Raw genomic sequence first — 23,032 nt, forward strand, 5'->3', positions numbered from 1 at the left:
GCCTCCTAACTATAAGCTTGTATTTAGGTATCTTGGCTCCGGCTCCGGGAGCCAATATGTCAGCTTATGTCTGTTTAAAGGGAGTGAACGCCTCCTAACTATAAGCTTGTATTTAGGTATCTTGGCTCCGGCTTCGGGAGCCAATATGTCAGCTTATGTCTGTTTAAAAGGAGTGAACGCCTCCTAACTATAAGCTTGTATTTAGGTATCTTGGCTCCGGCTTCGGAAGCCAATATGTCAGCTTATGTCTGTTTAAAGGGAATGAACGCCTACAAACTATAAGCTTGTATTTAGGTATCTTGGCTCCGGCTCCGGGAGCCAATATGTCAGTTTATGTCTGTTTAAAGGGAATGAACGCCTCCTAACTATAAGCTTGTATTTAGGTATCTTGGCTCCGGCTTCGGGAGCCAATATGTCAGCTTATGTAAACTATAAGATTGTATTTAGGTATCTTGGCTCCGGCTCCGGGAGCCAATACCTCAACTGATGTCTCTGAACAACGTGACCAACACTCTCAATACCAGGTTCAAGGCTATCGTCTCTGATTGGAGGTAGGATATATTTAATAAATAATAATCGATTCATTGCACTGATCTTTAAACATTTAGCAAAGTAACAATTGCCGAATCCGGGTCCTGAATACATATTTTCACTAAAAATCGCAATGTTAAGTGAAAGTATAAAACAACCGTTTCTGGTTAGCCGGGTCCTGAATACATATTCATAGTACCATATGCTTTGCATTTAAAATTCAGTGATGGTGATGGACCAAACCTCTGTAGAGTAAAAAAGTAGATGTTAGTTCCACATTTATTGAAAATATTCAAAATAAAAATTTGGGCTGTCAAATGGACATAAGGGAAAAGAACTCAGATTATGAGATGGAAAAAAGATAATTTGCAAAAAATATTCACTTTCTAAAAAAAAATTTTAAGACAGTTATTATTCCTTGAGATTGTTTCTTCACAAAGATTAAAAACAAATTGTGTAATGCTTTGCAGTTGTTGATATCCGATAACCTATGGGCAAAACATGTCTTGTATATACTAAATCAGGCTTACATCAAATCCACAAATTTCAAAACGGTTTAGTTAAAAAAGAAAAAATTAAACCCTGCCACATTTTTATTGTCAAACGAAGGCGAATACATATTATCAATAAGTAAAAAAAAATTGAACACTTGCCTCAAACTCTAATATTCTAACCCTTCTATCTTTGGAACTAGTGATTATCAATCTTTGATATTTCAAAATAAATAAATGCTGCTAAAAAGTTAAAATTTGACATATCAAAGATTTAAAGTATACCATCAGATCGAACAGACCAAGAAGATCAAGCATTGATCTCCATATTACGCAGACCTACGCATAGATTTCATTCCTCTAGCTTTGATCTCCCGAGATGGTGGTGATCTTTATTTAAGTGATCAATCATTTATCCTCAATTTTAAAAGGCCCTAAATTGAATATATCGAGATCAAGCTTTCAAGGTTGACAATACTCCACATAAATATAAAAATAAAAATGATTTAGAAAATTAGAGTGTGAGGCAAGTAATCAGTTTAGTTTGTCACGTAAAAGTATCGAAATATTCCTAACTGGTAATAGCACTGAGCCTATCTAAGTTATAAATTAGGTTTATGGCAAACTATAAACCTCTAAACGGGGAACAATCAGAATTTAGTTGCATTAAAGGGACTGTAAGCGTAATTTAAAGTGGTCCTCCATGCAAAGATGACGATGCCTTTGCATCCTTAATCTAGCCAAAAAAAAATTCTGAGTTTCTTCATTGTTTCTTAAAAGCAAGAAATGTGCAAACCACTTTCGCAGAGAACCAGAGCTGAAAATAAATAGTTTAAAGGGTGCAATTTAAATTTCGCGAACATTCCCTTTAATAAAGGGGCTACTGTTGTAAAGATAAGGTTTTACATTGATTGTTAAATAATTCTATTAAATCAACAGTTCTGAAAAGTGTTATTATTTAGCAAAAACTCATGAATAAACTTTTTATTTGTGTCTAAAAATGAAGGGTGGGACAATTTGGCATTTTTTTGATCAAAATTGTTCATATCCTTTCAGCACGTGTCTTAAAAGATTCTATAATAAAAAAGCCAAAAAAAATGTAAACAAAAATTTTTCTTACTTTTACACGTTTGTGTAAATAATAAAACACTAATGCAAGCCAAATTTTTTTTTCAGAACATATGATACCAAAAAAACGTCTTCAAACACTGGTTTCAAAATTTTAAAATCGTAAAAATCTGTTGAAAAAACAGACAAAAAACGGAATTTTTAGAGGAAATTTGCCCGATTCATCCAAAAATAATAGTTTTTTTTGCCCTAGAGCAACTTTTTTTTAACAATTTCAATAAACCAACAACTGGGCAATATTCAGTCGTTAGAGGCGCAACATTGAAAACCAATATCGACATGTTTCGAAAAAATTGAAAAATCGACATTCCTAAATGATTTTTGATTTTTAAAAGTGATTGCGCCCATTTAAAAAAAATTCATAGTGTTCTTTTTGTAAATTTAATTGAACAATTTTTACTGCGTGTTGGTAATTTTTGAAAAAAAATCCATATTGTCCCATGGTTATTAAAATCGACCCATATTTAAAAAGCTTTTAGAAAAATGAAAAATATAAACAACAAGAGTCATGGATCGCCCTTGGCTTATTGTATATCTAAGAAAGATCTCCCCCCCCCCCCTACCTATATAATACAAAAATTGTCACACCAATTGGGACAATAGAGCGGCGGGGTATTGAATATGGGGTCTGATTTTATAGAGGTTTTATACTAGAGTTTATATTTTATTTTGATTAGATCCAATACAATCATTACCGCAGTTATTGGGATTTAAGTTATTTAAAGCAATACAGCTTTATTCTATATTTTGTGCATAACATGTGCTGGGTCCACTGGTACACTAGACCGGCTGGTGCTATAGTAAGTGCTTTCAACGACGGTTTGGTTCTTTGCCTGGTGTTTGAAGAGAATCTATGTTGTGAGAAATTGGTATTCTTCAGAATTATACACTTTGTACACTCCACAAACCCTTCAAGGGACTGTGAACGCAATTTCAAGTGGTCTGCCATCTTTAAAATGATTCAGATTCACAACGGTACCCTTAATATACGTCCTTGAAGATATGATAATGAGGAAGGCTTTTATGTTTTCCTCACTGAAAGTCATTGATTTTCAATTTTTCTCTAGAAATATTACAATAAAGGAGATCGCTAGATAGAGTATTAAGAAAGAACAGCGACGATATTTTTCAAATTGTGGCTCAGTTTATTGAGTAGTGTTTTGAATCGAACCTGCGGACAATGCCCGATTTACTACGGTACCCTTAAAACCTTTGTTGAGCATGAATATTAATTAGATATCGATGTTTTGATTCTTTGAGAAAATTATTTTCACTATCGGTCTCTCTGCGAAAGTGACTTGAGCATTTCTTGTTTCTATGAAGCAATGAAAAAATTAACAGAATTAAACATTTTTCAAGTCAGGAAAACGACAATATCTTCCTCATTTGTTATCAGATAAAGGTTTCAAGAGTATCGTTATAAATCGGTCATTGCCTTCTTTGCATGGAGAGGGTCCATTGAAATTACGCTTGCTGTCTCCGTAAATAATGATTGCTGAAACAAGTACTTATAGATTTTGAGTCCTCCCCTCCCCCCCCCCCCCCCCCCCCCCCCACGGACGGAAAGGGTTAATCTGTCCTTGCACTAACTTTCTTGAATTTAATGATAAATAAGTAGTAAACAATTTATTTATGAATTATTATTAACTTATTGTATGTCCCTAGGGAGTTTGTTTTAATGGTACGAAATACAGTTCCAGAAGATGAAGGAAGATATCAATGTCAGGTGGCATAGAGCATCATATATTTTTCATCCGACCCTCGTAGCGAACTGAGCAGGAATTCCATTTTATGATTGGCTACATTTCAATATTTCTAGTTGACGCATTGATCTTTACGCCCATCTTTTCTCTTCTTATTATTTCTCTCATCTTCAATCTATTGGTATTATATCTCTTCTTCTTATTTTTCTCATCTTATATCTCTTCTTATTATTTATCTCATCTAATATCTCTCATTCTAATTTTCTCGTCTTATATCTCTTTTTCTTTTCTTTTTATTAAACTTCATGTTTTTTTAATCTATTCTTATTATTCTTTCTTGTATCTTGATTTTTTGTTTTTACTTTTTAATTATGTTCGTTTCATTTTCTCTTCGGTTTTTGAGAATAACAAGATTATTTGTATTCAAATAAAAGTAGTTCCAATCATTTCACAATCATTTCTATACCCCCTTTAGTTTTTTTGCGACCGCTCCCTTACAACTCTTTTCTATGTTTTAAGCATCATTATTAATAACATTTCAAAAGGGTTAAAATAAATTTAAATGTTTAGGTTTCCGGCCCACAACATACTTCTCTATCAAAAGTGGTCACACTCACAGTTATAGGTAAGGAACAGCATGGGTTCCATTGTGCACTACTGGAGTACACGACCAATAAACAGGCGTCTGTATTCAGGGATATTTAAGGATCCTTTGGATACGAAATACGAAACCTTCAAAATATAGACTAAATTCACAATCAATAATAAATTCATGTATAGGGCAACAAAAAAGTATAAGTGAGTTAAAACCGAAGGCCAAATATGTGCTTAGTTAACCAAATAACAAATTCACAATTTGAGTCTAACGGTCGTCTTCGTATAAGTATAATGACGTCAAGTTTAAAAATGACCTCAAAAAAACGTGGAAGAGGAAGACGACATTTTAGCTGTTTTATTTGTATTTGATGATATAAAAGAAATAGGTTTGCTTGATATAAAATTGATCAAGTTATTCAAATTTTGAGTCTGACTGTCGTCTTCTTAATTCACAGAGTTGTGGGCCCGGCGGCCGCCCGTGCACTGCAGTAGCATTAAATATATTTATTGACATCAGATTTAAAAATGATATGAATTAATCAACAATACATGGGACCTATAAAAACGTGGAAAAGGAAAACGACTTTTAGGCCATGTTTTATTTGTATTTGATGATGCAGGGTTACCCGCAAAGGATGAGACTGTAAAGACGACACAAGACTCTAAAAGAGTGACGATTTTAAGCTTGATTTTTGTTCTGCATACAATTGAGTATTTTGATGGTTTACTAAATGATTAGCCAAAGAAATAAACCAGTTTTGGACGACAAGGAACCCTGAATGCAAGAAAAGGGACTAAATAAATTCCGTGAAGTCTCATCCTTTGTGAACAACCCTGTATAAAATAAATGCCCAGTAGGTTGAAAACCAACTTATTTAGTGTAATTAATCCTGTATATACACTGCAAAATTGCTTTGTTTAATGATTATTAAACTATTTTAAAATCATAATTTGAGCTTAAAAGCCGTCTTCTTAGTTTACAGTTTTATGGGCCCTAATGTAGAAGCATTAAATATATATGATATATAGCGTCAGATATGCAAATTTCTCTAAGAAATGAAAACGGGGAAAGAACAGAATAAATTGAATAAAGTTTGGAAACTAATTATCTAAATTGACATATCTAAATATTTATCTTGAAGAATTACCAGGGCTGTGTCCACAAATGTACAGCATGGTCTTAAGCTTTCAATAAAACATTTAGCAAAATTTTCATTGATTTTTCCATAAAAGCTTCCAATATTTAATCATATTTATTATGTTAATTTATAGAAGTTAAAAACATTACCTGTTCAATAAGAGAAGTTATCATTGTAAACTTAATGGATTTCAATCTTTGTCGCAATTTACTTTATTTAGGCGTGATATGATACAAATTTACTTTATAATAAGGCGTGATATGATACAAATTTACTTTATGATAAGGCGTAATATGATACAAATTTACTTTATTTAGGCGTGATATAATACAAATTTTAGGTTTACAATGTATTTGTTCACAATAAGCACAAAACATCAAACATTTCTATTCGAAAGTTATTTTTAGGACATTAAAGGAAAAAATAATACATATAATAAAATCTATTTAAATTTTTCAAAAGGGTCCAAAATAGGATCATACTTCAGAGTCGGAATTTAATAAATTTAAGCCGCGTCTAAAATACGCCTAAACCGGTTTGAATTTAGCGCAGGCTTAAATCTTGAAACATTGAATACAATTTTTAGTGGAACAAACCATATTTGAGCCGTGTCTTCAATTTAAGCCGTGGCTCAAATTCGGCCTCTGATCACCTTTCGTGGGGATTCACTAGGGTTAAATGTTAAAGATATCGCTGTGCCACCTTGAAAAGTGTTAATTCTAAAATAATTAATTTTCAAAGAGAACAGGATAGATAACTCATGTCAGCAGACAAGGGTTGAAGGGTGCTGGATAGATAACTCATGTCAGCAGACAAGGGTTGAAGGGTGCTGGATAGATAACTCATGTCAGCAGACAAGGGTTGAAGGGTGCTGGATAGATAACTCATGTCAGCAGACAAGGGTTGAAGGGTGCTGGGTCACTTGAAATTAATTCTATCAAAGTAATACTCTGACTATTTACTACAAGTAAAATTTGATCCCAGTGATAGAAATCTTTAACTTTTTCGATATTTCGAACTGAAAGATAGGATTTAATTTATCAGTGCACCGTCCGTACCACACTCCCTCTAAACCCTTCTACACTGATAAATGATAAAACTCCACCTCCTTCTCTCCCATGGTACATACTACAGGGTGTTTCAAAATACATGAGAATTCGATAACGTCTTTGTTATAAATTAGCATTGTAATACCTAATTTCAAAAGCCATAATATGATTATGTCTGCTAGAGTTTATTTTATGAAAAGGGTAAAAGAATTTAAAGATGTGTTAATAATGTCTCTGAAAGATGAAGAGTGTAGACGGACAAGTTTACTCTGTTTGTATACTGCAATTTTCTTGTTTTACTAAGTACAACCGTATGCAGTCAACACATAAATAAACAAAATGTGAACATAGCAGACGAAACTCTTACAGATTACAGCTTTCTCAGTAGGTATCACTATACTAAATCAAAGAATTATTTAAAAAGACGATATCGAATTCGTCACTGAATTCCCATGTTTATTGGGACACCCTGTACATAGTACAAATCATAATATAGCAAGATCTCAACTCCTTTGTTTTATGTTTGGTGTGCATTAAGCAATGACACAGAAAACGTCATCGATTTAGGGGGGGGGGGGAATAAAATAAAGGGTGAGGGGATTTTCTTTTAAATATTCCCCGGTCCTACACATAGAATAATCTCTCAAGTCTCAGCCTTATTCATATTCAAACCAAGTGTCACGGATGTTTGATTGTGAGATTTCAGATTTGAGAAACTCAAACATAGTTTTATTCAAAGATTCTCTTAAAGATAAAAAGTCTTTCAAAAATGTAAACAAATATTTTTGGATGGTGCGTTGCTTAGGACGAGACTTCAACGACGACTGCACGGAATTCTTTACGTCTTTTAAAAATTTTACGGTTTCCTGCAACTGTGAGCTTTTTCTTTCATTTCAAATCAAGGTTTACAAGTTTGGGACTTTTCCTAATTTTAACCTTTAGTTTGACAGGTCTAAAATGTTTGAGGTCGTCGGTAAAGAATCGCGCCTAGTGATTAAGTGTATGAAAATTTTAAAAATAGCTTTGTGATATCAATTTTTTTATTGTTAATCAAGGAGAATTCAAATTTTTATATTAAAGGTCTACAACACTAGATTGTAAAGATAATTATCAGAAAAATAAAGTTGTATGTAAGCGAGTAATTATTTTGCATTTCTAAACAACTTCTTTGTCGATCGTAGCTATTTTTAACACCGGGTGATATTACGAAAGATTCAGTGACGCAATTAATGTCTATTTTAAGAACCAATAGCGATTGTACGCACATATATTCACTATCTCACTATATATTTTTTATTTGAATTCAATCAGAGAAAAATGTGCATTTCAGCGGTAGACAGACAGAGTAAACTGTATCATCGGTAGTAGTGGAAGTACACTAAAAACTAAGCTAGTTGGGGTGGGGCACATAGGTTTATGATTGGCCGGGTACTGTAAAAATTCTGGATAGTGTTGGGCCGGTACTTGGTGCCCGACAGAAGGGGACGGGCCGGTTCGAATTCAAATTAAGAATATCTTACCATTAAATATTCGTCTACTTTATAACTCTCTTGTAAGGCCTCATATTGAATATGGAATTGTTACTTGGGGGGGGGGGGGGGGGGGGGGTATGGGTTAAAAACTCTAAACTGCAAAAAATTAGATCTTTGCAAAAAAAGGCAATCAGAGCGGTTAATAATAGTACTTTCAAGGCACATTCAAATCCATTATTTTACTGAAAGTTCTTAATCTTGATGATACATAAAAACTTTGTGTTCTGACATTTATGCATGGATACTTTAATGATAACCTTCCCTCTTCCTTCCAAAATATGTTTAAGTCTAACTGAACCAAATAGAACAAAATCATATAAATTAGAACGGGTTTTAAACAAAAAATTACAAAGCTTTCCGTCCGCAGTGTTTCCTAAATTTTGGAATGAAATTGAAATTGATCTTAAAGAAACTAAATCTGCAAAAATATTTAAACAAAGAGTAATCAATATTTATCTTGAGAATTATGAGATGTTTAAATGCGGAAAAACTAGCTGTATATCGTGTGAATAAATTTTATATAAAAAAACTAAAATAACTGAAACTTTATTTATGTTTCTGTAACTACCATCATTAACACCCTGTATTTTAAATTCATCTCTACATAAAAATCCCTCTGATCTCACCCTGCCACAGATCACCTGACAATCTCCTTCCTTCCAATCAACTCATTACCTATTCAAAAATATATCTTGATATGTGTAACCAACTATATTCAGTATCGTTAATTAACTTAGGGCCAACCACTCAAAACAACCAACCCTGGTTAGGCGGGTCCAAACTGCATAGTAAATTGTGATTGCTTTTTTTAATATCTTATGCTTTGTAGTTGAATAAATATATGAAATGAAATTAAATTGACTGTAGTCCACCGTAAGTATAGTTGTATCTTTAGAAATACTAAATCTTTTGTTTTATAAAGACTTGCATCTATGCATGCATTGCATTTACAGTAATATTTAGAACTACATATGCATTCTTATAAAAAATGCATTTTTGACCAGTTTTACTTGTTCTAATCAAAACAATTGTAAATACATTAATTGTTCTAGATTGAATCGATTAGATTTAATCTTAACAAAATCATTTTATTTAAAAGTTTTAAGCTTAATTATAATTTCATCTAAATATTGAGGTTTAGTTATGACCAAGATTATAATGCAAGGAAAGTTAATTGCAGTTGCGTATACTCTGCGTACATATTGAAACCAGTTCTCTCTGGACGGAATTCGTAAACAAGAACAGATGCATCAGTGTTCGTTTGGTATCCGAGGAGGTTAAAAGCATTAAATTTTGATAATTTTGACAATTCACATAATAGTTTTCTATGACCAAAATATTTCAATGATTTTTTATGTAAAAGATGGATCCTATGTAAGGCTGGTGCATCCGTCTTGTGTTTACATTACCGCCCAGAGACAGTACACTGCAGTACAAAGTTACAAGTTAGAAAAAAATATTACAAACTTTTGTGAAATCAACTAAAACTAAACATTGTTTTCTTTCATTGAAAGGGCGCCATAGTTTCAGTAGAATTAAATATTTCCATTCACTGATAGCGCAGGTTGAAGGATTTATATCTCGATTTGGATAATGAGATAGATAGAAAGATATATGTTACAGCCATACTATTTCTATTGGTTCAAAATAGACAACAAACACATGACTCATCCCTGATTTGATCAGGCGCTAATGGACCGGCATACAAGCATGGGGTGTAGAAATTATTTTAAGTAACCTTTTATTCATAGAGTGGCATGTCTAATTCATATCTCTACCCTTTAAATCTTTTTTTCTGTAAAATACAATGGAGTTCTCATTGGATTCTATCTTAAAATTGAATATTTTCGATTTATTCTCTGTAAAAGAGAAAAGAAAAGATAGAAAAATGAAGATGTCTTCTTTATTCTTGCTCAGATAACGGTTTCAAAGGTACAGCTGTCATGCCATTCAGATTCTTTTACTAAAGGGATACTTGAAATTTCGTCTACTGTCCCTTCAAGCGTATTGAAAGGATTGTGCACGTATTGATTTTTTAGTAATTTTGATCATCCATTATTGATTAGGAATAAGGATTCTAATAATACTAATTTACTCATATTCACCTGATTTTTTAGTTGTTCATGACTAATTTGAGAAAGCTGCATTATCCTCAACGAATCTATACATGGATATAGGTTCAACTAGATCTATTCATGTATCTTATATTCCTGGGTTCAGATCTATACCTGGCCAGGGTTCAGATCTATAACTGAATCAGGGTTCAAATCCATGCCTTGATTAGGGTTCATATCTATACTTGGATAAGAGTTAAGATCAATGCCCGGATCAGGGTTCAAATCTTTACCTTGATCAGGGTTCAGATCTATACCTTGATTAGGGTTCAGATCTATACCTTGATCAGGGTTCAGATCTATACCTGGAGAATGATTCAGATCTATACCTAGATCAAGGTTCAGATTTATACCTAGATCAAGGTTCAAATCTAAACCTAGATTCAAATTTATTTAAGATCAATGTTTATAATATTTATCTTTATTTAGATTCAATGGCTGAGATTCTGCAAGGGTCGGATCTATACCTGGATCAGGGTTCAGTTTTAGAACTAGTTTGCAGAGTAACATCGGGACAACTCACTCCAGCTTTTATACTCTGGAAGAAAGAAAACAAGGTTCGGAAACATTTTATTTCTCCAAATGCTGGGATTTTAAAAGCAAAGTCTGATTTTCCTTAAAGGGAGTGTTCGCGAAAAAAGAATTATAGGCTGATATCGAAATTAGGGTTACCATTCGCAAAACTTTTCCGCAATTTTTGAAAAAGAGAATAAAAATTTTTACTTTCGTTGCGATATATTTTTGCGCAGTTTCAGCAAAGAGTTAAACAACTCAAGGTTTATTTTAAAATTTACAAACAAACAAAATTATGAATTGGTTCCTTTTAGTCATAAAAACTTCAAATTGACGGACAAAAATTAATAAAAGCGAAATTAGAAATTAGAAATATGAAAATCGAAAAGCTTAGACTCTTTATTCAACCAGGACCGGCTCTAAACAGGGACACAAGCATCCAATAATATAGGGCTGACTCTCAGGCTCTATACTCCACCAGGACCGGCTCTAAACAGGGACACAAGCATCCAATAATATAGGACTCTAGCTCAGACTCTATATTGAACCAGGACCGGCTCTAAATGCCACACAGGGACACAAGCATACAATAATATAGGGCTGACTCTCAGGCTTGTACACAAGCCGTTTCTCAACTTGTATAAATCAACGAGGACTCAAGCTATCTTTCAAGCTAAATTTGATTCAATGCCAAATTGCACAATCTCATGAGCTATTGATGTCAATCAGACACTAGCTTGAATCAATGCTAAAACAAGTAGCAAGATCTACACTCGTTCTTTGCTGCAATCAAACCAGAGTCTCAATCAACTAACTTTATTCAATAGTTTAGGTTACAAGGTGAACAGGAATTGGCGTAATTCAATTCCTACGCTGTTATGGATATCACATCATTAAGACCATCATATTACGTATTTATCGCACAGTTAAAGTTTACGGTACGTGTTATAGATATAACGCAGTTAATCTATCTCAACCCATATCGTATAGCTTAATTTAAGTATGTCGCATGATTTGAGCTAATCATGTTAATCTCATTATGTCTAAGTTTAAAACATTTATTCATTTATGACGTACAATGTACTGCAAGTTTACAGAATATCATGTTTACACGCTTTTTGCTACATATATAGAATCTGCGGCCCTGAAACCTTTTTTAATGTAGGTAAACCCAATCAGATTGGTTCAATTCTTCTTAATCCGACTCTTCGGATTAGACCTTAACAGGGTCTAAATGGGCGTTAAAGCTGTTTTTACGTACTTTATAAAAAATTTCATGTTTTAATTGGTCTTTTTTAAAGAATTTTATTTGTTTAGATATTAAAATTTGACGGAGGGGAGACTAGCCAAGTAAGAGTACTGGAGAAGGATGAAAAAGGAAGACACTTTTCATCTCTTAACATTCAAAATATTTCACAGGTAACAAGGGTGGATTTAGAAAATAAATATGGGGTTTTAAAAATGACTACCCGCTGTATATATTTTTTTTGTATATTCCTATAATCTATGAGCATTGAATATGTCATCACTCTTTGTATATTTCTTATTCTATGAGTATCTCACTTCCCTCTGTATATTTCTATACTCTATGAGTAAATAGGTACCTTTGGTATATTTGTATACTCTATGAGTATGTCATTACTCTCTGTATATTTCTATTTTCTATGAATATATCATTACTCTCTGTATGTATCTATTCTCTATGAGTATATCCCTGAACTCTGTATATTTCTATTCTCTATGAGTATATCCCTAAACTCTGTATATTTCTATTCTCCATGAGTATATCCCTAAACTCTGTATATTTCTATACTCTATGAGTATATCCCTAAACTCTGTATATTTCTATTCTCTATGAGTATATCCTTAAACTCTGTAGTTACATAGTTTAGGGATATACTCATAGAGTATAGAAATATACAGAGTTTAGGGATATACTCATAGAGAATAGAAATATACAGAGTTTAGGGATATACTCATAGAGAAAAGAAATATACAGAGTTTAAGGATATACTCATAGAGTATAGAAATATACAGAGTTTAGGGATATACTCATAGAGAATAGAAATATACAGAGAGTAGTGTTGTACTTTGGATTGTTCTTGATAAGAGTGAACAGTCCCTTGAATACAACTGGATACCAGGGATCAGTACAACCCGAGCCGTAGCAGTAGACACAAGTCTCCTGCACACTACCGCTCTGGGTCCTGTGCTACATACAGCGAACAGATAGCATACAGAGGGAACCTAACTGGACGAGCTACTTAGAAGAAGACGAATCCAGCTTACACCAACGAAGCTGCTATAGATGAAGATATGGAGAAGGAGACTGATGTCCTGGTGCGAACCATGCAGGAGGTGATGGATAAGTTAGCAGAGTTGAACCAGGAGCTGGAGAGTATGGTGTCCTCTACTATGAAGGACACAAGCACCCAAGAGCCCCTTGTAGACCCCAACGTCAATGCATGGGATGCAAGGAAGGCCTGGGAGTTTAGACTTCATCCCGAAGCTAACAGGGATGAGGTATGCTCCAGGATTTATGTCCAGGTTGGGAAGCTGCTCCACAGATTACAGGAGCGGGCTGACCAGCATACCTGGAATACAGATGATAAATATATGATGGATGGATTAGCAAATATGATAGTTCTACACTTCAGATTGGATAAACTAACTGAGGGAGCTACTAAGGGACCTAAGTTGTAAAGGAACCATGGCTGATCATTAAACCATCTAGTTATCTCCATTTAATAGTATGTATGCATTTATGAATATGTAAATAAATGTATTAACATTGTAGAAAATAAGTTTATTACTTTGGGTGTTAATTATTGCACGAGAAAATAATTATATAAAGGTATACTCTGCATGATAGAGATAGCCCGAAGTATAATATTGCCAGGTTGCAAAGATAACAGCAACGCATGAGGGTTAGGTCCGAGTATTGGAAATAACCCGATCTGCAATGTTGTCAGGTTGCAAAGATAATAGATCTAATACAAGTAGAATAACTTGAAGTGTGATCTTATCAAAGTTTGCTAATTAAGTTTGCCAATTTATTACACATTTTTAGTAGTAAGAGAATACTACAGTAGGGATATACTCATAGAGATAGGATATCCCTAAACTCTGTTTATTTCTATTCTCTATGAGTATATCCCTAAACTCTGTATATTTCTATACTCTATGAGTTTATCACTAGACTCCGTATGCTTCTATAAATATATAATATTATTACAAAATAAGTTTTAAAACAGGAAAGCTATGTCAGATTTTAATAGTAATACGAAATATGTAAACGTTTTTTAACGTTTTTAACTTGCTTCTAGAGTTCTTAACTTCTTGAGCACAAAAATATTAATTTCAGCAAAAATAATTTTATTTAATTTTGAAAATCAATCCGCAAACACTAAGTTCTCACAAAATCTGTACAATTTACAATGTATTTATATAAAAATGCCATAAATGTAAAACAGTACACCCTAAACAAACGAGAGAGAGAAGCATTCGGTTTCTTTTATTTGAAATCAAACGTGTTTTCGTCTATAACTCATCAGTCTTTAGACTTACAAATTTGTTCATGTTATAATTTTTTCATTCAACAAAAAAATATTTTAGATAAAAGGCTATAAAATTATGTAAAAGGGGTCAAATTGTGATCGAAAGTCACAGACTCACAGTTTTCTAAAATATTGACAGAACCGTTGAATCCACGTGAGTATGTAATCAAATTGTCAACTTTATAAGAAACGGAAATATAAATATTAAGATTAAAAACAACATAAGTTCCACCAAATTATTTATATTTGATACTTTTGATATATTTTGTTATTTTAAGAGAAAATTCCAAATAAGCCAAACAACAGTTAATTACAATTTTGTCGTAATTAGATGCTTTCCTAATTGATAAGGAACTGAGTCTTTGCCACAAACATAAGTGTTCATATCCCTATATCCTTGGAACCTGATAATTTAGAAGTTTGATATTTCAAAATTTGAATATTTAATCTTACAGGGTTTATAGCTTGAAATATCATATTGTTTACGACATTGGGTTACAGAGATATAGGGTTTTAAAAATCAGAGTTTGTGACAAAGACTCTATTCCCTTGTCATTACGATTATTGTGTATCGTATCTCGTTTGTATAACACCTGTGCTGAGAACTCTTGTATTGTGGATATTGAGAATCATGCTTGACCTCGATCTTTTGCTAATCTGCAGATTAATCTAATCTTCATTCGATATCTCGCATTGTAATAGTACCCAGTCAGGGGTTAAAGTAAGCTTTAACCAGGAGAGTGATAACATATATAAAATGAAGATATGGAAAGGTATAGATTTAAGAAATCCTCATATTAAAAGTGCTCATAGTGGATTTCGAGATCAAACGATCGGGATTATGAGTATACCACACAATATTTCCTAACCTTGGCTTCTACAGTTTATCGTTTGTATAAAACATATTGCTTGTTTAACAATTTAATTTATATAACATTTCATTTGGATATAGTATTTCGTTTTCATATATTTCATTAGTATACAACATGTCACTTTTTGCTATAAACTCAACTCACCTTGTTTTCTTAACAGTTTTAGCTTTTAAATGATACTTCAATTCCAAAATATTTTTTCTTTGAAGTTTTTAAGAAAATATGAATGTAAGATTTCGCGCATTTTTCTGTTTTCACTTGGTGGGTTTTCACAAACTTTTAGCCTCGAAATATTCTAAAAGAAAAAGGAAATGAGTTTTTGCCACAAACTAAAATTTTCTAATCCCTATATCTCTGCGATCGGAAGGTGTAACCCTTTGATATTTCAAACTTGGATTATAACATAATTCATAGTTAAAATATCTAAGATATACGACATTGGATTAAAAACATAAAGGGATTAGAAAATCAAAGTTTGTGGCAAAGACTTAAATCCTTTGTAATGTGTGCTCTATCGGTTCCATCCATTTTTGTTACATGCAATCCATAATACAATCCATTCTTGTAAAAAGCTGTTATTAAATATCACTTTAAAAACAAATAATTAAATAAAACGTTCCCAATATATAGGAAGACAGTGGCTCCTATGTCTGCCAACCTGCAGTTGGCGTACAAGCACAGATTACGGTACATGTACTAGATAGGAAACCAGAATTAGTACAAGCTGTACTAGGAGAAGGTAATTATAATTATGTACAGTACATGTACTAGATAGGAAACCAGAATTAGTACAAGCTGTACAAGGAGAAGTTTACTATAATTATGTACATTGTACAATATATAACAGTACATGCACTAGATAGGAAACCAGAATTAGTACAAGCTGTACTAGGAGAAGGTAACTATGATTATGTACCAATTGTAATATTAAACGCTTAAAATTAAAAATCTAGTTAAGGTTTCCAAAAAGATGCATATTGCAATTTTGTAAACGTATAAATAGAAAATCTAAATTTACCATGAGAGAATCCTTTTCTTCATGAATATTTGATATAAACCTCATCCTCTTATTCTAAACTATGGCGTTTTCAAATTAGAAGGAGTGGGAAACTTTTTTTTCATCGTACTTCACAGAAAGGTCTCTAGCTCAACTCTTTTTACCCTTTACAGAAAGGTCAATCAACTCTTTGTACTCTCTATAATTTGGGTTTACACTATGGTTTACAGAAAGGTCGATGAACTCTGTGTACTCTTGACTTGGGTTTACAGAAATGTCAATTAACTCTTCAAGCTCTTTACTAGGGGTTAACAGATAGGCCAATTAACTCTTTCTCTTTACCTGGGTTTACAAAAAGGTCAATGAACTCTGTGTACTTTTACTAGGTTTACAGAAAGGCCAATTAACTCTTTCTTTTTACTTGGGTTTATAGAAAGGTCAATTAACTCTGTGTTCTCTTTACTTGGCTTTTACAGAAAGATCAATGAACTCTGTGTTCTCTTTACTAGGGTTTACAGAAAGGCCAATCAACTCTTTGAACTCTTTACTAGGGTTTACAGGAAGGCCACTTAACTCTTTGTACTCTTTACTTGGGTTTACAGAAAGGTCAATGAACTCTGCGTAATCTTTACTTTGGTGTACAGAAAGGTCAATGAACTCTGTGTACTCTTTACTAGGGTTTACAGAAAGGTCAATGAACTCTGTGTAATCTTTACTAGGGTTTACAGAAAGGTCAATGAACTCTGTGTACTCTATACTAGGGTGTATAGAAAGGTGTACGACCCCTGAAAGTGTTGCCATTTAATGCAATTGTTCAGTTTTTAAAAGATTCGGAAAGATTTAGTTGCATTTATGCAACACTTCCAGGTTGACCCAGTCTTTGATTGCAAATTTTTATATAAGTCTGGATCAAATGTAAGTGGTATACCTCATTCCCAGTAGTACTCTGACAACCTTTATCTGATTATCAATGTGGAAGATATCATCATTTTCCGATTGTTTAATTTGGACCTCTTATTAGCAGTCTCTTTAACAGAAAAACCACAATTAAATATAATAAATGTTTACAGAAATAAATCATGAATATCTCATTCATTCCTTTTAACATCGCTCTGCCATTATTTTAGAAATATTCTCTTTTGCTCTCTCAAAATAACCACTATCACTTGATTAAATACCGTGGTGTATAAAAAGTTATCAAATTGAATTAACTTAAAACTTTTTGATTTTGATCTGCTCTGACATATATCAGATGATTCGGATTAGACAATATAGTTTTCTAAAGGTTTTGATATAGACTCAAATTTTATACAAAAAAATAATTTTGAATAGGAAATAAGAAAGTTAATAGAAGAAATATGGATTAATCATTAAAGGGACTGTACGCGTAATGTCAAGTGACCATTCATTCAAAAAATCGCATGCCCGATTAACCGTGGTACCTATTAAATCTTAAACCTTTTTCTGAAAAACAATTAGGAAAATTTTGTCGTTTTTTCATGGTTCTTTAAAATTGATTGAAAAAGATTTAAAGGATACCTAATTTTGACTTGGGTATGCTCCTCCATATGAATGGTAAGTTACCTGAAACTACGTGTAAAGTCCTATTTCGGGATAACATTTGACTGTAGTGCATGACAGCCAATATACTGGTTTTCTTTTTTTCATGAATTAAAGCAAAAAAGTTTATTTTATTAAGACGATGATAACTTGCTTTAAACTCTGATTTTATCATTTCTAAATCTATGCAACCTTCTGTTAAAGACCTTTGATATTTCAAACTATAAAGTTTATCCAATAGTCAAGGTCTGTAAATTTTTTGTATGTTTCATTTTATATCTGTTTTATTTTAGGAGGCTTGGATGAGGTTCCTGCTTTAACTGTTTCATCCAAAAGTTCTGAAGTCGTCTACACTTCATTTCTACTTCTAGTTTATCCTTTACTTCTAGTTTATCCTTCTCTTTACTTCTAGTTTATCCTTCTCTTTACTTCTAGTTTATCCTTTACTTCTAGTCTATCCTTCTCTTTACTTCTAGTTTATCCTTTACTTCTAGTCTATCCTTCTCTTTACTTTTAGTTTATCCTTTACTTCTAGTTTATCCTTTACTTCTAGTTTATTCTTTACATTACTTCTAGTTTATTCTTTACATTACTTCTTCACCCCCCCCCTACTTCAATTTAGTTCTAGATTATTTAGGATGTTTATTCTTGTATTTTTCAAGATTTGTTGTATTTATAATTCATGGAGAAAATAAAAAATGAATTTTTATTTTCATATTTTCATATTTTTATCCCAGAAATTTCTAAATATAAAGTACTTTTAGTTCCTCCTGCGCATGGGAGACATAAAGAAAAAAACATTACCCCAAAAAGGTTGGTGACCGATGGCAGGGGGGAGTGGGGTTTGCAAAAAAAAAGCTATTCAAAGGGACTGTAAGTTATTTTTAAGTACCCTTTATGAAATATAGTTTGAAATATTTGATTTTCGAAAAAATAATGTTTTCGACTACTGTTTAAAAAAAATAATGGATTTGATTTCTTTTTCGTTTTAGAAGCTCTACTGTTGATTGTTTGTAATTTTTTTTTAAAAACCTGTTTTACGTAAGTAATGAATAAAAAACGAATGAAAAGAATATTAAAACTTTTATTTTATCATCCTGTAAAAAGTTTTCAGTCCAAGTTAATTGTATACTCAGACGTGCAGTAAAAAGTATGAGACAACCTTTTAATCCTAAAAGTTAACCTCTGGCATTTTGCTATTAAATGTGAGGCACAGGTCAAGGTTTTAATGCAAGGAAAGTTATTTCAGAGGTGTACGCATTAGGGTACAGTGAAATTAAATAAATCTTTATTTCATTTCCTATCATCATTTTTTTTTCGTAAAATTCAATTTTAAGAACAATTTAGAAAAGGCGTTTTTTGATTGGAAGACATCTTGATTCCCAAATTTGGGCTTCTATGTACCGCATTTTTCATGAAATTTTACGAAAATCCAGAAACTGTAAATTTGTCAATTTTCTAACTACAGAAATTTAATTTACCAAAAAATAACCACAAATACCACTTTAGTGGGGACGGAAGCCATAAAAATGTAGTTTGTTCAGAAACGAATGAATTATGAACACAGTTTTGTTCTATATTTTTATCAAATTTTCGAATATCTTGGTCTTTACAATAGTGTGAAATAAAATCCGCCCTAGACTTATGAATGTTTTAAACTTGGGCATTATCTCTCTATGTTGGAGCCTAGATGTAATGAACCCATTCCTGAGCCCGCAATTAAAAAAAATTCGGGAAAATACAGTTCAAGTGTAAGCTGTCGTTGGGCCTTATTTACGACTTGACTTTCGGATTCAAGCAGCATCTTATTTTCGAAAGAGCTGAGTTCAAAAAACCGGTTACATATTCTCAAGGCCACAACCTTATACGATCTTGTTTCATTGACCAGTGGAGGCATCCATGAACCAGTATTTACATGTAGTCTCTCCAATGAAGAACTCACAAACATTCTTTAAAGCCATATGTAGGTCCAGATTATAAAATTCATTTACAGAGTACTATATTTTTAGTTCAACAAGTGACTGATGCAGCTTAGGCTGTTGTTGGACAAGAGGCCTGAGCTCGCGGTTTAAAAACTTTGGCTCGAGCCATAATTCCTTAAACCTAACTTTAAGACCCAATTCTGAAGACAGCTTGTATAACATGGGTGACAGCTGCAAGATCTTTGGCTTGATTTAAGGAGTTAGGCCCAATATACAATAAAACCGACCTTGGTTGGTTTTAGTTGAGAATGCGCCAATTCCTGCCATGAAAATCAACCAAAAAGAATATGAAACAGGTTTTTTGAACTAAGCTCTTTGGAAAATAAGATGCTGCTTGAATCCAAAAGCCAAGCCGTAAATAAGGCCCAACGACAGCTTAGAGTTGAACTGTATTTTCCCGAATTTTTTTAATTGCGGCTCAGGAAGGGGTTCATCACATCTAGGCTCCAACATAGAGAGATAATGCCCAAGTTTAAAACATTCATAAGTCTAGGGCGGATTTTATTTCACACTATTGTAAAGACCAAGATATTCGAAAATTCGATAAAAATATAGAACAAAACTGTGTTCATAATTCATTTGTTTCTGAACAAACTACATTTTTATGGCTTCCGTCCCCACTAAAGTGATATTTGTGGTTATTTTTTGGTAAAAAAAATTGTGTAGCTAGAAAACTGACAAAGTTACAGTTTCTGGATTTTCGTAAATTTAATGAAAAATGCGGTACATAAAAGCCCAAATTTGGGAATCAAGATGTCTTCCAATCAAAAAACACCTTTTCTAAATTGTTCTTAGAATTAAATTTTACATAAGAAAAAAGATGATAGGAAGCGTTTTTATGATATTTATATGTTTCATACCATTTTCACTGTACCCTAGTACGCATCTTTTGTACTGCAGTGTACTGTCTCTGAGCGGTAATGTAAATATAAGACAGACGTCGAAGCCTGACTTGGGATCCATCTTTCACATAAAATATCAATGAAATATTCTAGTCATAGGAATGTATTATGTGAATTATCAAAATTAAATGCTTTTAACCTCCTGACACTAGACGAACACTGATGCATCTATTCTTGTTTACAAATTTCTCTCAATATGTACGCAGAGTATACACAACCGCAATTAACTTTCCTTGCATTATAACCTTGGCACAGAAGAGGGGAATGGGACATAAATTTGGTGTACTGTCCTGCAGTTTTGACGTGTAAAGTCGGCATATGTGTACTGTACAGCTTGCAGATTGAAAGTCGGCGGCCAGGCAATAATTAAAGTATAACACAACAAGTTAACATCTGGTATTTTGCCATGGCAATAATTAAAGTATAACACAACAAGTTAACATCTGGTATTTTACCATGGCAATACAAGTTAACATCTGGTATTTTGTCATGGCAATAATTAAAGTAAAAAACAACAAGTTAACATCTGGTATTTTGCCATGGCAATAATTAAAGTAAAAAACAACAAGTTAACATCTGGTATTTTGCCATGGTAATAATTAAAGTAAAACACAACAAGTTAACATCTGGTATTTTGCCATGGCAATAATTAAAGATAACACAACAAGTTAACATCTGATATTTTGTCATGGCAATAATTAATGTTTAAAACAACAAGTTAACATCTGGTGTTTTGCCATGGCAATAATTAAAGTAAAACACAAGTTAACATCTGGTATTTTGCCATGGCAATAATTAAAGTAAAACACAACAAGTTAACATTTGGTATTTTGTCATGGCAATAATTAATGTTTAAAACAACAAGTTAACATCTGGTATTTTGCCATGGCAATAATTAAAGTAAAAAACAACAAGTTAACATCTATTTTGCCATGTGAGTATAATAAAGATGAGAGGGATGTGACATATGCACACATTTTATTGTTTAATTCGAGTTACAGTTTTAAGGCCGCTATAAACCAGTTTTATCAAAATAATAACAAAGATTATAAACAATTCAAATGCTTGAATTTCTAAAATCAATTTGTATCACCAACTATTTTTTTATTTAGCTGAAACCAGTTCCTGATTGGTCTCAAAGCATCCCAGTATAATACACGCAAACTCACCCTTACCTTACATTTAATCACTATGGCAGGAATGGTAGGAAAGGCAATCCACACATTGAACTTAATTATGCGATTATGAAAATCAAACACAGCTGAGTTTGCTGAACATTTGGCTAAAATGACACTCGCAAAAATATCGTAGCGCCAATACATACAAAGAGATTAATTTTCTTTAATTAAGCTATAAATATAGGTTTTCTAAAAGTTTTGCTAGGCACTCTACCTTATTTTTTGGTCAAATTTGTTCTAATAAATTTGTCCAAAAAAATCAAGTTTGAGTCAATTTATTTATTTTTCATCGAGAAAAGCAATTGTGGAAAGGTGGATCCGGTATAATTACCAAATAAAGGAATTAAATCTAATTTTCTTATCTGTCTATATTGGGTGTCCCCTATCAAATCGGACTAATTAACGGTTTCTTAGAAAATTTAATTTAATTTAATTCTTGGAAAACTTTGAGCTTTTTACAGATACAACTTTGAAACCCTGAACCTTGTATGTATATCTATAAGCAGACAACGAAAAAAAATCGAAAAACATGGGAACCCAAAAAGGGAGTGTTCACGAAAAATGAAACAATATACGAATGCGTCAAAAAATAATCGATGACTTTAGATTGTGATATCTGAATGATTGGTTCGAAATTAAATTGATTATTTTACAATACTAGTCGTATATTGCAACTTAATGAACTTGTATGGACACTACGTTCTTCAGTTTAAAGTCATTTTTTACAATTTTTTCCTTATAGACGCAACAGATAGAAGTAAGATTAGTAGCGATCAAAAGCGCTTATTTTTCGCACTCCCTTTAAGCAGGACCTTATAGTTAGATATATTAAGCTATGAACTATGTTAGATCAAATAATCTAAGTTTTAAATATCAAAAGTGAACACCATCAGGTTACAAAGATGTACATATATTTATAAATATATATATATGGGATTAGAAAACTTGAGTTTGTGACTAAATTCCATCGAACAAACAACTTATTGGAAATCAACTTAACCATTAAACTTCTAAACGTTTAAGAATTTAAAATATAAATTATTTTGACATATTGTCCCAAAACATGCATATTGACAAGCCAAGCACCCTCCCTGTCCCAAAACATGCATATTGACAAGCTAAGCACCCTCCCCTTTGTATCCCCCTTGCCCAGTCTGTTTGGGTCAAATTTGACGAAAAAAAATTTC

General features: G+C 32.6%; 1 protein-coding gene across 2 annotated transcripts in view; it reads left to right on the forward strand.

Moving 5' to 3' along the window:
• The window catches only part of LOC111711489 (hemicentin-2), a 41,803-nt gene extending 23,417 nt beyond the window's left edge, over positions 1-18,386 (forward strand). For both annotated transcript variants that reach the window (XM_023485862.1, XM_023485863.1), the window contains exons 5-11: positions 448-551; positions 3,816-3,876; positions 4,424-4,478; positions 10,714-10,841; positions 12,115-12,216; positions 15,857-15,965; positions 18,077-18,386. In XM_023485862.1, the coding sequence (XP_023341630.1) occupies positions 448-551; positions 3,816-3,876; positions 4,424-4,478; positions 10,714-10,841; positions 12,115-12,216; positions 15,857-15,965; positions 18,077-18,195 (678 nt within the window). In that variant the 3' untranslated portion in view covers positions 18,196-18,386. The remainder of the gene's footprint in view (positions 1-447; positions 552-3,815; positions 3,877-4,423; positions 4,479-10,713; positions 10,842-12,114; positions 12,217-15,856; positions 15,966-18,076) is intronic.
• Positions 18,387-23,032: the final 4,646 nt, after the last annotated feature.

The sequence above is a fragment of the Eurytemora carolleeae genome, unplaced genomic scaffold, assembly GCF_000591075.1.
Source record: "Eurytemora carolleeae unplaced genomic scaffold, Eaff_2.0 scaffold1173, whole genome shotgun sequence".
NCBI classification, from domain to species: Eukaryota; Metazoa; Arthropoda; class Copepoda; order Calanoida; family Temoridae; genus Eurytemora; species Eurytemora carolleeae.